Below are 18,408 nucleotides of genomic sequence, written 5' to 3'. Positions count from 1 at the left end.
AAAAATTGAATACAAAATCAAAGACCTTTAACTGTTATCTCAATCCGATTACTGTTGATTATTATTGTCGAAGTTTTCTGTTTTGTTGGGGTGAGAGTGTATGAACGGCACAATATGAGAGACTACCAGCGTCATAAAGCTTCACAGGAAAGAACTACGTGGACTATCACCTTGAGATAATAGTTAAAGTTGCGACATAAACGCCCTATACCATGGCATATCTTTATTATTAATTCTTTATTAATTCATACAAAAAGTACATCATAAAAATTATAGGGAGAGAAAAAAATAAGGTAACCTTGTGCTATTCCTCTCCCAAATTTAGATAAGGTTACAACTGGTTTATGAGAATACTAGCAGGTAACCCGTGCTTCGCAAGGGTTTATTTTAAAACTTGACAAATTGATCCACTTATGCTATTGTTTCTCTATGCTAATAGTTAATTAATGACTTATTACTAATAGTTTTTTATGATTGTGTGGATTGTAAGAAACAAGTTTAATAATATTCCAATTTCAATCTAATTTCTTCCTGTTCTGGAATTTGGTTATTGATTGTGTTTCCCGTATGTTTTGCTAGCATGGTGAAGAAATAGATCATTGATCTATTTGAAATCAACGGACTAGCTGTGGTACTAACCTTGGTTTTTATAAGGTTCGACAATTACTCCAAATTAATCCAAAACTTTATCAATTATTCTCAATGCACAACAATATTGATCCACTTTTTTCATCATATTCACTGGGACAAGAAATTTTCTCCTCTCCACTATCTACACTGAAATTGTAAATTATTTCCACTGAAATTCTGGATACTGCAAACTAAAATCCAATTCACACTAAATTGTAAAAGTTTTACACTTTCTCTTCAAAATCTACAATTTACTATCACTTGGACAATTTTTTTCACTTTGTTAGTAACGCCACATTCTAAAATACTGTTGGAGTATACTAGCATAGAGAAACAATAGCGTAAGTAGATATCCCATGGTATAGGGAATTTATGTCGCAACTTTTACTGTTATCTCAAGCCGATTACTGTCGATTATTGTCCATTTTTACTGTTTTGATGGGGTGATAGTGTGTGAACTGCACAATATGAGAGACTACCAGTGTCACACAGCTTCACGGGTCATGAACTATCGGCTTGAGATAACAGTAAAAGTTGCGACATAAACGCCCTATACCATGGGATATCTACTTATGCTATCGTTTCTCTATGATACTAGGAAGATTCAAATTCCTCTCCATAGTTTTATGATTGCTAACTCAAAACTATTCAATATCGTTCAAATATAGTTTGTATTGCTGTCTCTCCAATCAATTGAAAAACAACTGAATACAAAATATACATTTCTTTTGAAGTATAGATAAGCTTAACGAAATAGATTAATCTGAATTATTAACAAACGAGAATCCAAATTAAATGCTGTAATTCACCCCGAAGACTTCTGCTACTGCAAATATTGACAACAGGGTAAACAGCTAGATGGAAATTCCATCAATCTGAATCAATATTCTTTAGGAACAATTTGAAATACTTCCCTCTATGTGAAATTTATTCATTGTAAGTCTGCAGTTCTTTTATAGATTTGAGGACACCTATTTGGTGTAAATTTTAATAATTTCATCTTTTAAATTTTAATATTAGTAATTTTATATTTGGTTTACATTAATGATTTTATGAACACTGTTGAAGACCTGAGTAAAACTTTGAAATTAAAAATATATTAAGCTTTAAACTTATAAATCTTGAATGGTTGATGCATCTAACTTGAATTCCATTACTTGCGTTCTTTAGTAACTATTTTGCAATAGATGGTCAATTTGAGTATTCAATTTTCTTTCAAAAATATTTGCAGTTTGAGTATATCAGAGATTGACAATGGTGTAATAACCGAAACCGGTCTTTCTAAGTATCAATAAATCTGTGGTTTTTTGACAATTTCTTAGTCTTTTTCATTCAATAAAAAGATTTGAAATAAGATAATTAAAATACTTGTTACAGTAAATTTGTATCATAATATTATATTGATGTAACCAAGTTTCTAACTTCTTCTTCAACTATGAAAGTGCATTGCATACATTCATCATAATAATTTATCTGCTAATTGAATGTATAAATTTTCTAATTTATCTGAAAAATACAATGCAAACTGCCTAATTATTGATAGAAATGTTATCTATTTCCACTCCACTAATACATTTGAGGCAAGTTCTTCTTTTTCATTGCACCTTACACTGAGGGGTGATAAAATTTCGCTTAATTTGAGGGGTAAGTTTGAAAAAATTCAAAAATTGCATCTTCTAGTTGCCCCATGCTAATCTTGCCTGCAAATATATATGCAATTTTCACCTACCTATTAAATTACCTACACTGGAAAATGTATTCATTCCAAATTTAAATTCCCTCACCAAACTTTTGAAATTAGTTTTCTTAAATGTTATGTCTTCCTATAGATCTTTCCTATTTTTATCAACTTATTCTCAATCCGTAATAAATACTAAACAATTGAGACTTTATAATTGAATCCAATCCATTTTTGTCCCTATCTTCCGTCTAATATTTCTATAAAGTATTATGACTTTACATTCAATTTAGTTTAAATTTTTTCAAGTCAATATTTTCTCGTTTTTGTACCTACATTTTAAAAATTCGACTGTCACTTTCAATGTTGTAGAACCGTTCCATAATGAAATAAAAACACACATATATTGTCAAATTCTGCACAGTTTTTTTTGGTACAACTTCAAACTGAAAATGTGACCAGTGTGGTGACGAAACCACGGTCCTGTACCAAATAAAACTGTAGAATTTAATGATATATGTGTGTTTTTATTCCACCTACGTTTTTATTCATCTTCTCCTCTCTGTTTTTCTCTACATTACCTGTATTTTCTATTCATCAACTTCTTTTCATCTTTCTTCTAGTTTTATTTTAAGCTTGACTGCTATATTGATATCTTCTAATGATCTGTAATTGACTTTACACTTTACACTCATAGATTATTGTAAAAAGTATTATATTTTTAGTTTCTTATCCTGAAATTGTGATAAACTTTAGGTTACATACTAATAAATTTCTCGTAAACATTCAGAAATGTTTGTAACTATTGATTTTTATTTTTTGTGTAGTTGAGAAGTTGATATTGTGGTAATTATTCATATTGAATGAAAAAGACTAAGAAATTGTCAAAAAAATATTGATTGTCAAAAAGATTGACAATGGTGTAATAACCGAAACCGGTCTTTCTAAGTATCAATAAATCAGTGGTTTTTTGACAATTTCTTAGTCTTTTTCATTCAATTGATTTTTATGATGCAAAATTGTAATTTAGTGCCAGACTTAACATCAATTAGTTTAAAGATTTTTCAAATCATAACTTTTTGATTTTCATTGTACTTTAAATAACATTATCCAGCCTTATACTGTGCTTATAGTTTAGGCTGCTTATGGTAGATAGAAATATGTATTCTATTTGAAGCCTTTATTGTAAGATTTCTAGTAAAACTCTGCTTACTGCATGTTTGAATGAATATTTACTCTTCAAAATAATTAGTATCAAATCATACAATATTCTCATGAGATTGAAAATATAGAACTATTCAAGTAGTAATTAATTAGTTTCAAGGTATATGGCGGCATATAGTCTCATTTTTACCACGTTCACTATAATTATACTCCGCACAATGACAAGTTGTATGAATTGTATATTTTACTTTTATGAATATTCAAACATAATTTGTATATATTTCATATTATGTTGATAAAAAACTATTTACAATTTTTTAGTGAAGTTCCACAAAATTTCTGAGTCAAGTGTAAATTTAGTTAAAACCTGATTGAGTTCTATCTGCTTTTTTCAGGCAGCGAAATATTTATATTATTTTTAAAAATTGATTACTATAGTGAGGTCCACGTTATAATGGCAGTATTCGATTGACATTGGTGTTGCTATCCTTGTCTATTATTCCACAAAGCAGATAGCACTATCCTTCTCTAACTCAGCTACGTTGCCGGATCGTTTTATAAAAATGTAGAAATATAATCAACAAAATGTTGAATCTGAATTATGAAATGTAGCCTATTATTAAAAAAAAATATATAATAATTGAATAATTTTAACAAGAATGAACAGATCACATCAGATATTCCGGTATCAGCTATCTTCTATAATTCATAATTGATTTATTGGTTCAAGATACGCAATATTATTCATTGAAATAATTGGGGGAGGACCAACAGGCACAGCCCAAAACTGTTCCTCCCTCGAATTTTCATTCATATTAATAGTCCAGAAAGAAGTGAGTGGAAGGGAGTAGCAAGGCAGAGAATCGGCAACGCTGTTCTCCTATCTTTCCTCTCTGTCTCACTGAACCTCACTTTAATATCATTTTACTACTTATCTTTTGACTCTACATGTTTCGGCTATAATACCATTATCGAGTGTAAAATGAAATTACCTGTAATGAGTAATATTTCTATTAGTTTTTATTTGTTTATTTACAGGAAGTGACTCAAGCAGTCTACGTCTGACCGCTACAACACATCCCACCATTGCTTCTCCCTCTAATGGCGTCGCACCAAAAATGGACCTAAGCGACCTTGATCTGGACGACCTAGACGAGGTAAACTCTTTCAAGACTATAGTCTTAATCAAACTAGTTGAGACTTTATGTAATTTATCCTCCCCAAATTGTGGCTCAATTGACGAATTAAATTAGAAACAATTCCGCCACGGGCGCTTCCGACGTTTTAGAAATACCCTCCACCTCCATGCTCCTCTATACTATTCATATAATAAAGGAAAGAACTGGTTTATACACGTACAGGATAGGAAAATTATGTTTGACGCATCATCACGTTTGAACTACTGGACTGATCAACTTGAAATTTTGCATAAAGATTCTTAATTAACCGAGGATGGTTATTTATTTACAGAACAACTATTACAGACTACAGGCATTAAGCCCAAAACAGTCTCCACTACCATTTACAATCGAATAAAGTAAGTTACTAAAAGAAATAAAAATGAGAGATACAGTACATGCAATTCACAAATACATAAGAAAGTTGATAAGTATGAGGAAAGCATAAGTAATTGTAAGTAATCTTAGCAAAAAAAATAAATACAGAATAAAAACTACTCTAACTTATCCAAACTTATCTAAAACCTTTCCTATAAGTTATAAAAAGAATAGGCCTACAATTGAGCATAGAAACAGGTTAAGGGAAAACATGTGCCACAGTGGGAAGAAAATTGATGAAAGCAGAGAAGGAAAAAAGAAAAAGTTTTAACAACAACAAATATTCAAGTATAAAAGTTGAGGGATTTAAACTGTAGGTTTGATAAACTCTATAAAACTAATAAGAATCACGGACATCATATTAATTGAATTAATTCAGAAACTGAATTCAAATTCAATTATGAATAGCCTCAATAATGCGCCTTCTAACCTCACTAACAGGGCCATGCACATCAACACCTTCACAAACGCTATTGAATAGCCTTAGAACTCTATTAAGTGGAGAGCAGAAGTTATAAAGGGTCCTTGATCTTGATACATGAAAGGTCCTAACTCTTCTGACATTGAACGTGGGTACCTGGAAACCAATCCTAGAGAGGAGAGCGGGTGAATTAATAGGGCTATTATTAATTCTTCAAGATTTCATTACAATTTTTCATTTTGTGAACTTTTAAAATAGACTGTTGCGGAGCACGGGTTACCTGCTAGTAGGGGATAAACATACTATTGCACTATTTTCTATTGTGATTTCAGGTGATGGTGATGACGTCACCTTCGCCATCAGCTGGCGCTGGTAGTCATCAGCTGAGTGCGAGTCGGCTGAGACTGCTGCAAGACACCACGATGATTGAGTCGGCTCTCGACCTGGACTCCCTGGAGGAGAGCTGCACCTCCTCAGTGGGTGCCTCCAGTCAGGCTGGCCTCCTCAGGAGGGGTGACGTCATGTGAGTTGATTCTATGTTTATCTCTTCTCCATATGTTTTTTCTCCTACCCCTCTCATCCTTCTACAAGGTGCGCCAGAGAAACTTACTTATTTGAAAAAATTCCCACGCGGTGAATTGGTCGTGTAGAGGGGTAGGAGGGGTCGCATCTGGAGGAGTAATTTCTCAAATTTATCCTCCCTCAAGTAAGTAGCCATCATGCTCTGGTCTAGAGAGCAGCGGGCCTTCGCAGTAGAGAGCTTCTTTTCTAATGGTCGGTCACTTGTTGTTGCAAAGCAACGTGTCTTCCGCGCTCGATTTTAAATTCCCCCTCACAGACTCGTTCCTGGCCGTAATTCGATACTGTCGTGGAAGTGTCGCTAATCCCAGAAATGAACTTCAACGAACCATCAGAACTCCAGAAAATATCGAAAGAGTGAGGCAGTCAGATGTTCGTTCCCCCGGCGTTCGGCTCGCAACACGCAGCTGCTATGGCAATTTCTGACTCCACTGTTCGACGAATTTTTCATGAAGACCTTCAATTTCATCCGTATAAATTGGCTGTTGTTCAAGAATTGACTGAACGCGGTTGCCCGTCAAAATGCTTGTGATATGCTGATTGACAACCTGCCTGAAGACGCGGTCATTTTTTCAGTGACAAAGGTCATGCGATTTTTTTCGTGGGGTTATTCAAAACCCCTGGTTTATGTTGATCGACCACGGACCATAGCACACCTCACTAACAACTTTCGCGACGCCATTGCCAACCTACCGATTGGTAAACTGCAACGAGTGGATACAAATTTCAAAAGTCGACTTCATCAGTGTATGCGCAATGGGGGTCGCCATTGATCTGATGTCATTCTCAAGAATGCATGAAAAAAATTGGAATATTGTATTCTCATATAAAAAAATATTAAAACAATAACTAAAGTACTTGTTTACTTTTGTTTTTATTGACCTTTCAAATAAGTAAGTTTCTCTGGCGCACCTTGTACTTCTCATTTTTGTTTTCCTCCTCCTCCACCTTTTAATTGTCAATCGTTTGTTCCTTCGCCTCCTCCTCCTTCTCCTCTCCTTTTCTATCCTCTTATCTCCTCCTTCTCTTACTCCTATTTCTTCTTTTTCTTCTTCTTCTCCTCCAACTACTTCTTCCTTTTCTCTAGTCACCTGACGTAACTAGACTGCTTCACATTGGTCTTTTAGGATATCAATTCAATATGTGTGTGTTCTCAATTATGAGATATGGAGTAATTTTTAGGGGGAAAAGTATAGAGAATAATGGAATATTCATACTGCAGAAGAAAGCTATCAGGGTAATTTAAAAAACTACCTAATAGAATAAGTTCTTGCAAATCTTATTTTAAAGAAAATATATTGCTGACGGCTCCTGCTATTTATACAGATTTATTATATTTAGCTAATACTGTATTAGCTTTGACTTTATACTGTAGCATTGACTTCATACTGTATATAGGTTTTAGCAATCTTCGTTTTCAAAAATAGACGAATGTATGAGGAGAACCAGGTGAGTCATCCCCATAATACAAGATTTAGAGGTTTTGTTTACCCACATCATAGACTTAGCCTGCTGGAGAGTGGCCCGTTTTATATGGGAATGAAAATATTCAATTCAATTCCATCTCACATAAGAGAAACAATTGAGGGCTTGAAGGAGATTAGCAGACTTCCTTGTTGGTTAATGTTTGATTAATGTATGTTATATGAAATTTGTTGTGTTCTATTGACTGTTGTGCTGTATTTGTACATATATTTTTTTCTTTGTGATAATTTTTAATTATGTATTTCCTGTATTCATGAGTGCGTTTGGGGATGCACTCCTAGATCTTTGTAAGAATAAATAAATAAATATTCTGATGTGTTGATGGATGAAGGATATTAGTAATATATTAGATCATACTTTGACGTGTCATATACTGCGGGAGTGTGGGAGCTCCCTTGATGCAGTTTCATATGACGAACAAGTAAAGTAAAGTAATATGGCCGACTGCTACTCCCTACTCCTGAGAAGTATTTTTCAACCGATCATTGACAAAACTTTTATTAGTTGAAGTTCAATCATACTTTCGACTAAGTAATATCTTGGAGAAAGATAGCATAAGATGATATCCCTCGGTCGTTTATGTTCAAAATTCAAAGCCGATTTCTTGTCAACTCAAGCCGACTACTGTCTATTATTACTGTTTTGTTATGGTAAGAGTGTAAGAACGGCACAGTATGAGAGAGACTACCAGCGTCACATTGCTTCACGAAAATAAACTACTAGGACTACCGGTTTGAGTTAACATTGAAAATTGTAACATAAACGCCTTACACTATGGGATATCTTCTTATGCTATCTTTTCTCTATAGTAATATCTTGGTGAAAAGGTAGCATAAGAAGATAGTCCATGGTATAGATCGTTTTTCATGTTCCGAATTTCAAGCTGATTACTGTCTATTATTACTTTTTTGGCCGGGTGAGAGTGTAAGAACGGCACACTATATTAAACAATCAGCATAACATAACTTCACGGAAAGTAATAATTACTAAGACTATCGGCTTTAGTTAACAGTGGAATTTGGAACATAAACGAACTATACCATGGGATATCGTCTTAAGGCCATTCCACACAGCACGTGGCGTGCGTGGCTGGACGCACGCTAGCTACTTTTCAAAACATCGCTTCCCAGCTAATCAAATGAAGCAATTCACATAGCAGCCACGGCCACGCGGCAACCCTTGCTATACTAGCCACGCGTGGCTACCGTTCGCTCTCTGAGCGATCTTTTCAAACGTGTCCGGCCACGTTTTGGTCCGAGCATGCGCAGAACGTATACTAGACGTATACTATCGTATAGAACGTATACTATCATTGTCAGCCTCAAGGTCGCGCATTAAATGATGGAATTCGCCATAGGTCTTCCTTTTTTTATTGATTGGATGTACCCACTGGTCCCGTGCTGTCACCGAATACAATAAAACTAGCTCATTATCATTACTACTGCTGCTGTTGGAGTCATAAAACCAAAGGCACAAGAAAATCCAGATTCACACCACGGGACCGTCGGAGTTGACATCTTCCTGCATACTGACGGGAAACGTGGCCGGTATAGCATCGCAACAGTCGTGGCAGTGTGAATTGGCATGTGGCTAGCATGGCCGGCGTGGCGTGCGTCCAGCCACGCACGTCACGTGCTGTGAGGAATGGCCTTTATGCTATCTCTTTTCTATAGCTTTTGTGCTCGAGAAAAATCTATTATTATTTTTTAAAACCTACTATTCCATAGTTCCATATTTGACTCCAAATTCATGATTGATGGATTCTTCTATATTTTTTACAGGACTAGCTGATTCGTCTACAACTGATGATTTTCCATAACTCCTGTAGCAGATTCATCAGAGATTTTGTTGCATTCTTCATTGTGTATCACGACCCTGCAACACAACTACAGTTGTGTATCACCATTCTTCAACTCCACTGCATTGTGTATCAAAGCCATGTAACGCAACTGCAGTTGCGTTTCACGATCTTGCAACGCAACTGCAGTTGTGTATCACCATTCTTCAACTCCACTGCATTGTGTATCGAATCCATGTAACGCAGCTGTAGTTGCGTATCACGATCTTGCAATGCAACTGCAGTTGTGTATCACCATTCTTCAACTCCACTGCATTCTGTATCAAAGCCATGTTACGCAGCTGTAGTCGCGTATCATCATTCTTCAATAATTCCACTGCATTGTGTATCAAATCCATGTAACGGAAACTGTAGTTGCGTATCACGATCTTGCAACGCTAAAAACCTTCAGCCTTATCAAGGAACTACAACGTTCTAACAATTATGTGATAGAATTGCATCACCAATATTAATTATTTATAAGTAATCACGCATTTTTTATTCTAATTTATAGTTTATTGTATGAATATTAATCGCTATTTGTGACTAGAGTAGTTTGTATATTTGTTGTAAAAATGGCATATTTATGATTAACATGTTTGTTATAAATAATACGTTTGTATATAAGCTGGAGACTGTGGAACGATTATAAAATAAATTAAATAATCATGAAATATAAATTATAAAATTGACAAAAATAAGCCTTGGACTGTGAATAGTCCAAAAGTGCCTTTTCAATTCAGTAGGAAAATACATACTGAGTTTGAAATATCATTAGCTACTGAAAGCTATTTCACATATACTGATTGATATCAGTACAACTAAACCTGTATTATAATATCAACCTTATTTTCAAAAATTTTAATAAAAACATAAATTTTATCAGACAATTTTAGTCCAAAGTCAAATTTATATAGATTCTTTGAGATTTGGAGGGAAGTGTTCAGAGAATACTTTAGAACTGATCAATGAAAATAATAATTTGAATTTTTCATTAAGGTTTTTTTCATTTTATTAAACTGTCAGTTATGACTATAAATAAAATTCATGCTCCTCATTTAAACAATTGAGACAGTTTGAAGTGTTTTGCTCCATAGCAATTTATTATCTTACTATTATTAAAGCAATAATTATTTTACTCTTATTGCAAATTTATAAAAATTTTGTGTGATTTAGAACAATCATTTTTCTGATTTTTGAAAAGATATTCATATTTTACTCGTATTTCAAATTTATAAAAATTTTGTGCGATTTAGAACGATTATTTTTCTAATAATCTGATTTTCGATATCTAGTGAATTAAGATTTATTAAAATTTGAACTAGTTTTGGAATGTAAGCTATTGCTTTTTATTAACTAACTTCAATTCTATATTTTAATTAACTCTTCAAATTTCACAACGTAAATCCTGAAAGTTCTCTCTCTCTCTCTCGCTCCACAAACTTGAATCACACAACTTTGAAAAATCAAAGTTGACAACTTGCATGTTTATTTTCTAATATTAAAGTGTCAAATACGCCTACTGCCCATGAAGATGAAAGTTATGAAAAAACTACCAAATTATTACAGTTTAATATAGAAAATGAAAAATTATTGAACTAAACTTTTCATTCCAAATAGATTTTATACTTTTCTTAAAGTTGTGAATTTGTAAAATATAGTAATAACCTGTGTAATTAGTTGTAAACAAATTTTAAATGCTATAAATATTCATTTGTACTCAATTTTTGTAAAGATTTGCCAACTTTATCAATTCTATTCCGAATTTATTAGCCCTAGTTAGATCGATGTATATTTATTATTTATTTATTGCCACTGTGACAATTTCGCATTACATTTGAGACTCTAATCGTTTACAACCTCTATTTATTTCTCGATCTCAAAAATAATAATTCAGAAGTTGACTGCTATTTCTCTGCTTTGGATAAGAATGTAACTTACTTGCATTGGAATTTTATTTTCAATAAATCTTATTTTTCCAGAATTCTTTTCTTTTTTCTTTATCCGGCGCTACAGCCCTAGGTGAGCCCTGGCCTCCCCCACAACACGCCTCCATTCTTCTCTGTTCATGGCTCTTTCTTTCCATCCTTCTCAGGTCATCCATCATTTGGTCCACACACCTGGTCCTTGGCATACCTTTTTTTCGTCTGTTTCCAGAATTCAAATGACATAAATCATTTAGAAAACTCCGAAAGGATGATCGGATTTGATTGATTTTGGTACCAAATTAAAGTCTTACATTTGATGAAATTGAAAATAAAGATACATTATCAACTGAACTAAACACATATAGTATTTAATGTGTGTAAGCATTTAATAGTGGTAATGCCTCAGTTACCACTTGCTATGTTTTAACTTCCTGTTACATTTCTAAAATAAAAATGAGCTCAGTAGTCAAATAAATCATGAGAAATTTGAATTTCCCGCTCAAATAGTATAAATCATGAGAAATTTGAATTTCCCGCTAATCATGAGAAATTTGAATTTCCCGCTAATCATGAGAAATTTGAATTTCCCGCTAATCATGAGAAATTTGAATTTCCCGCTAATCGTGAGAAATTTGAATTTCCTGCTAATCATGAGAATTTTGAATTTCCCACTCAAATAGTATAAATCATGAGAAATTTGAATTTCCCGCTCAAATAGTATAAATCATGAGAAATTTGAATTTCCCGCTAATCATAAGAAATTTGAATTTCCCGCTCAAATAGTAGCTCATTTGCATATTAGAAATGACCAGATTTCTACCAGGGCAACAGAAACATGCAAGAGGTACACAAACTAGATCAGTGTTGAGGGTTGCCTATGCTTGCATTGGAAGGCGTTGAAAAACCCTGCTACCTCTTCAAGTGTTCTGACTCCCTGGTACAGAATTAAAAACCAACTAAAATACTACCAGGGCAACAGAAACATGCAAGAGATACCGACTGATTTGAGCGGGAAATTCAAATTTCTCAGGATTTTTGTGACTACTGAGCTCATTTGTATTGGATGAGAATTAGAACAGCACAGCAGAAAAGAGCAACAGGTAACGGATTCATTTTTCATGAATCCAAAAATTTATTAAAATCGCTAAAACTCTCAGCAATGATATAATATTTGACAAGAGAAACAATATAATGTCATCACATTGGCGAAATTCCTTACCGTTCATTAGATATGGCCGTTTGAAAATTTGCAAATTTCATGTTTGAAGCCGCTTAACTCATCCTGTATAGTAGCTGGGAATGCCAAATTTGGCTCCGACATTTCTCAGTTAAAGCTTCATTTATGGTGCAAATTTCAGCCGAATCCGAGATACTTCTTTCTCTCACTGTTTGCACGATGGTTGTTTGTCCATGGATTTTGTCATTGATTTGTAAAAAATAAAAATCGCTCAAACTTCGTGACCTTATGCTCTTTGATGCGAGGAATACGAATCTGGAATCAGATTTGCAGAATTCCTTACCGTTCATTAGATATGGCAGTTTGAAAATTTGCAAATGTTATGTTTGAAGCTGCATAACTCATCCTGTATAGTAGCTGGGGGTGCCAAAGTTGGCTCCGACATTTCTCAAGTCAAGTTTTATCTATGGTGCAAAATTCAGCCAAATCTGAGTTACTTTTTGTTCCAGTGTGTTTCACGATGGTCCATGGATTTTCTCAATTTTATGTTAAAAATAAAAATCGCTCAAACTTCGTGACCTTATGCTCTTTGATGCTAGGAACACGAATCTGGAATCCAATTTGCAGAATTCCTTACCGTTCATTAGATATGGCCGTTTAAAGATTTGTGAATGTTATGTTTGAAGCTGCATAACTCATCCTGTATAGTAGCCGGGGGTGCCAAAGTTGGCTCCGACATTTTTCAAGTCAAGCTTTATCTATGGTGCAAATTTCAGCCAAATCTGAGATACCTTTTTTTACTGTTTCAAAACGTACGGTTAGTTAGTCCATGATAGGAGCTGCATAACTCACTCTGTATAGTAGCTGGGGGTGCCAAATCTCCCAGATTTGGTTGATATTTTTTTTCTTAAAAATAAAAAACTTACAAAAGAAATATTCTAGATTATAATATTATGCTATTTTACAAATAAATTAAAATTACATGGCACCACCCAGCAAGGGCAAAACCCTGACCGCTGAGTGAGAGTATCAGCTGTTTAGACAATATAACAATTTATTTATTATAAATTTAATTTATTTTTTTATAGATATTCGGGCTATGGATAGAGGTTATCCCAACAAGTGTCGTGCTATAAAATAAGACGTTTCGCTACAATACAGAGTGAGTTATTCACTCAAACATAAAATCTTTCCTCCACTCTCAGATCAGAAAAATCACTCATCTTCAAATGCTTATAACTGAAGAATAGGAGTGAATTTGGCCAATGTGATGACATCTTATTGTTCCTCTCGTCAAGTGCTATCATTCCTGAGAGTTTGAGCGATTTTAATTCATGACAATTTTGCAATAACCCTTGATTAATAATCCTTAATAGATTTCATGATTTTCTTTAAAAAGAATGAACTCTTTTTCGACATATTGATTATTTATTGGTAACATACAAGAAACATTCATGTTGTGACAGAAGGTAAAACAATGTTTGTAGTAAACAGAAATAAATAAGTAGGCTAATGACTGAATGAGTTATCTTGCGCACAAATAACTCTAAAAAAAGAAGTTGTTGCCTGATTTACTATAGAATAAAATAGCTCGATGCTTTTGTTGTAGTGATTCGATTCCAATAACCTGAACATCAGCTTGCAATTAGCTGCTGGCAGTCTGAAAAAAAAACAAATTCCAATTACTCAACAGTTTTGGGGTAATTCTGATGATTCTCTCCCTGTCATTGACTTGATTTTCTGGGATCTACAATAATCTTTAAATCTAGTTCCAAAAAAGTGTTCATTTCGAATCATTAACTTGTTTTTGTGTGAATAAATTGACAAAAAATTACATATTCATTTTAACTGTAAGTAAGCAATATCAAGGAAAAAGAAAAACAGGTAAAGAATCATTATTTTTATTGACCGAGCGAAGTGAGGTCTAAGATTCAAGTCGACGGTTTGGCATTTCTCTTAATGTTTAAATGGTTATATGTTGCGATTTACGGCGAAACGCGGTGATGGATTTTCATGAAATTTGACAGGTTTTTTAATTGCGTGTCGACGTATAGGACGACAAGGTTTTTGGAAGTTTTGCATTTCAAGGATAATATAAAAGGAAAAAGGAGTCTCCTTCATACACCAATATTCCAGTAAAAATCATACTATAGAATAATTTATTATTCATCATAAATCAGCTGTCTATAGTGTGGTCCACTTTATAATGACAGTATTTGATGAACTTTGGTTTTGCTATCCTTGTCTATCATTCGACAAAGTCGGTGGTACTATCCTTTTCTAGGTCCACAACGATGCCAATTATGTTTTTGACAGTGTAAAAATATAATTAATTAATGCAGAGAATCGGCATCGCTATTATTCTATCTTCATCCACTGCCATTATAACGTGGACCTCACTATAGTAGACTATAATACTACCCGTTCAAAAACATCGAACATCTTGAAAATGTATCTTTCCATCAACGTTAGTAGACAGTTGACTATAATACTACCCGTTCAAAAACATCGAACATCTTGAAAATGTATCTTTCCATCAACGTTGTAGACAGTTGCAGCCAGACCTGATAAAAGCGCTCACACTCACATTCCGGGACGACACGTCACGGTACAATAGGACAGAAAGCTCTATGTTTATTTAGGATTTTTTCTAAACATTTTAAATTGATAAATTATTTATTAATTTTTGAGAAACTATAACAACAGGTTACTGAGCGCGAGGTCTACTGTTCACAGAACTACTAGTTTAATAATAATCTTAATACCTTGGTAATGATTTAAAACTCATCAACTGATGCTATTTAGAAAAAATTGAAACAATTATTATTTATTTACAATGCAAATGACACTTATGTAATAACATTGAAATAATAAGGTAGTCCTTGTGCTATTTTTCTTCCAAATTTATAGATGACAAAGTCCAAGATAAGGTTAGAATTTCACGTGCTTTTATAAAATTTTAGTCCAAAATGAACATGAAAACTATACATTTTGAATTTAGATGGCTTGATAAATTGATTAGAATTATCTTTACAACTTGTGATACAATTTTTTTGTAATGGCAACTGGTTTAGTTTAAGAAATAGAAATATCTGTTATTTTTATCTTTACAACTTGTGATACAATTTTTTTGTAATGGCAACTGGTTTAGTTTAAGAAATAGAAATATCTGTTATTTTTATGAGCGTTTTCGCTCACACCAATATTTATGTTGAGATTATTGTAAATATATTTTATTATCATAAAAGACTTGCTATAATAAATACTGTAATTTTAAGGCACACATATGAAAGATTATGTACTTCAAATCAATAAATCAAGTAACTGATGAACTTGAAACGTACAATACCTTCTGAACACTAGGATGAAAAACAACAAACATGTCTTAATTAACATACACTCGGTTGCACAAACGTTTGTTAACTTTTAATCCCGATTAAACGCGAAGAGAACGAATCAGGGAATCCTTCTTCTCAGAAAAACCTCTGATTCTTGTGGAATTAAATCATGATTGGAGTTTAACAGGCTTTTGTGCAACCACCAGGCCAATGCTATGAAAATTAGTTAACTGAAATAGCCACAAGACGTCACAGTTACAACAAATATTTACTGACTTATGAACAATGTAAGAATGATGAATCACCAGCTATTTACAGTATAAGAATATTAAAACTTGTAGTCATAAAACGAACATTACATTTGGATCAGATACAAAACACAAAACACCCATTAGATATCAAAACAACATAGAATAAATTAAGTTTGAGGTACGTAACTGTTATAGAAGGTTCACATTATGATGGTATGGTTTTGGTTATGTCATGATTATTCAGTTAATTCACATGGAAAAACAATCATAGTATATAACCAACTCACTACATTCCTTCAAATGTGCATCAATACTATCTCTAACTATGTCTCCTTTACTTCATCCTTGGAGTCATTTTTCTTCCTTGCTTCATCTCCTGATCTAGTCCCTTTTGCAAACGTCCTTGGTAATATTTTTCCAAGGATATTCTTCAAGATGATCTCACGATGCTTGCAGTACTCTCGTCGTAATATGAAATTCAGAAAAACCATCGATTGTAAAAACCTGATCCTTTTTGATATAAAAATGAAGCTAACCAATGATTCAAGTAATAAACGATTAAAAGTCTTCTTCATGTAGTATATTGCTTGGTAGATTTTACCATAATGTAATTTCAACCGATCTAACAAAACTTCTTCTTAAAATACAAGTCAAGGAGTATTATTAACTTGAAAAAATCAACCTCATAACAAATTTTATTTCTTGTGTTTTGGCGGAAACAAATCATTCTCGTTTTGATTTTTCTGAAGAAAAAGATTCTAGATCCAAGATCAATTATTTTTTGTGATATCTATTTTTTGTAATAATTCTTTTTTTGTAATATTTTTGTAATATGGGTGGTAATGAAGATAAAGTATACTGGTGCTTCAATCAGTGACGTTATCTAGGTCAGTACTTCAACCTGGAGGAGAATCAATCCTAGCCTATAGTGAGGTCCACGTTATAATGGCAGTAGAGAAAGATAGGAGAACAACGTTGCCGATCCTCTGTCTTATCAATACCTTCTATAGACGGTAGCTGATACAGGTTTATTGATGTTCATTCTCGTTTAAAATAATCAATTATATTTTATTAAACAAGAAATTGAATTTTTCAATAATTTCATAATGAATTTTCATAATTAAAATTAAATATTTGTTAATTATTAATTCTACATTGTTGAAAGACGATCTGAAAACATAGCAAAGCGAGAAAGATATATCCGCTTTATTGAATGGTAGACAAGGATAGCAATACCATTGCTAATCAAACACTGCCATTATAACGTGGACTTCTCTATAGGTCATGTATCAACCTAGAGGTGAATAAATTTCAGCCCACCTTGTTTGTTTAGTGACGTCACAGCCTCACAGTTGCATGGCGAGCGCGGCAGCACTGACATTATCACCACCGCCCGCCGTCTGCGTGGAATGTGTACAGACTAGGATGGGGGCAACACACAGCTCCAGTTGGGGGGCGTGCCCCTGCCCCTGGCCCCCCTCCAGCCAACAGGGCACCGGACTGTGGGGCTCGATCACCACCCGCTCCCCTTCTCCGGCGCGTCGTGACGTTAGAAAACTGCCGTCCATTATTAGCATCGCTTTGTCCACGTCGATCTGGCAACAGAAGATGAAATTAGTAAAGTTGATCGGCTAAAAATACGAATAAAGTATTAGTAATGAAGATAAAAGATAGCAAAAAGCCGTTTCCACATTGAACACTCTCCTCCCACTTAACGGTGCATATGATAGGAGCGTCACAAAATGGCGGTTTAAGAAACAGACTCGCCATTACATGAGTTTCAATTTCAAACAATAAACACTGTTTGATAAACACGTTTCTTGAAACAGTTTGGGTAAATGTTATTATGTTTGACAAACAATGTTTGCCCGAGGCCAGTTTGGACGCGTCACCAAACAAAATATTTGTAAGTGGGGGAACAGGTTTTATGTTTTACAGCAAACACTGAAAATGTTTGGAAAAACAGTAATTTTTGTTTGACAAACAATAATTATTGCTCAAACTTTTCAAGATGTTTGTCCCTGAGCCCCTCAACAAACATGTTCGCCAAACATGTATGTCAAACATTTGTTCAGTGTGGATACGGCTTAAGATGTGGATTCATTATGATCTATTCCTTTGCTTGACGTTTTTGAACTTCTTATGAGCGCTAAAAGTTGAAGAAATACATTCGTCGAGTTCAAAGCCAAATTCTAAACAGTTTTTTCTCGGTTTTCAAAGGAAACAATATATTTCAAATAATTGAAAAACTTTACCATTTTCTAACTTTCCGAATGAGTATAAACATGAGAAAAGAGGTCATAAGAAGATATCCCATGCTATAGAGCAGTTATGTTCCAAATTTCAATGTTAACTCAAGCCGAT

The 18,408-nt window shown here is 33.8% G+C and overlaps 2 protein-coding genes across 2 annotated transcripts in view; one reads left to right on the top strand and one right to left on the bottom strand.

Moving 5' to 3' along the window:
• The window catches only part of LOC111052118 (palmitoyltransferase ZDHHC18), a 42,214-nt gene extending 30,880 nt beyond the window's left edge, over nt 1–11,334 (top strand). Inside the window, exons 9-11 of the mRNA XM_039438293.1 lie at nt 4,511–4,629; nt 5,782–5,972; nt 9,295–11,334. Of these exons, the coding sequence (XP_039294227.1) occupies nt 4,511–4,629; nt 5,782–5,972; nt 9,295–9,304 (320 nt within the window). The 3' untranslated portion in view covers nt 9,305–11,334. The remainder of the gene's footprint in view (nt 1–4,510; nt 4,630–5,781; nt 5,973–9,294) is intronic.
• Nucleotides 11,335–13,868: 2,534 nt separating this feature from the next.
• Nucleotides 13,869–18,408, bottom strand: part of LOC111052119 (ADP-dependent glucokinase) — a 45,503-nt gene continuing 40,963 nt past the window's right edge. The window contains exons 8-9 of the mRNA XM_039438292.1: nt 17,365–17,639; nt 13,869–14,115 (exon numbers count right to left, since the gene is read on the bottom strand). Coding sequence (XP_039294226.1) covers nt 17,391–17,639 — 249 coding nt within the window. The 3' untranslated portion in view covers nt 13,869–14,115; nt 17,365–17,390. The remainder of the gene's footprint in view (nt 14,116–17,364; nt 17,640–18,408) is intronic.

The sequence above is a fragment of the Nilaparvata lugens genome, chromosome 11 (genome assembly GCF_014356525.2).
Source record: "Nilaparvata lugens isolate BPH chromosome 11, ASM1435652v1, whole genome shotgun sequence".
NCBI classification, from domain to species: Eukaryota; Metazoa; Arthropoda; class Insecta; order Hemiptera; family Delphacidae; genus Nilaparvata; species Nilaparvata lugens.
Note: the sequence above shows the minus strand (reverse complement) of the source record. Positions and strands in the feature narration are given on the sequence as shown.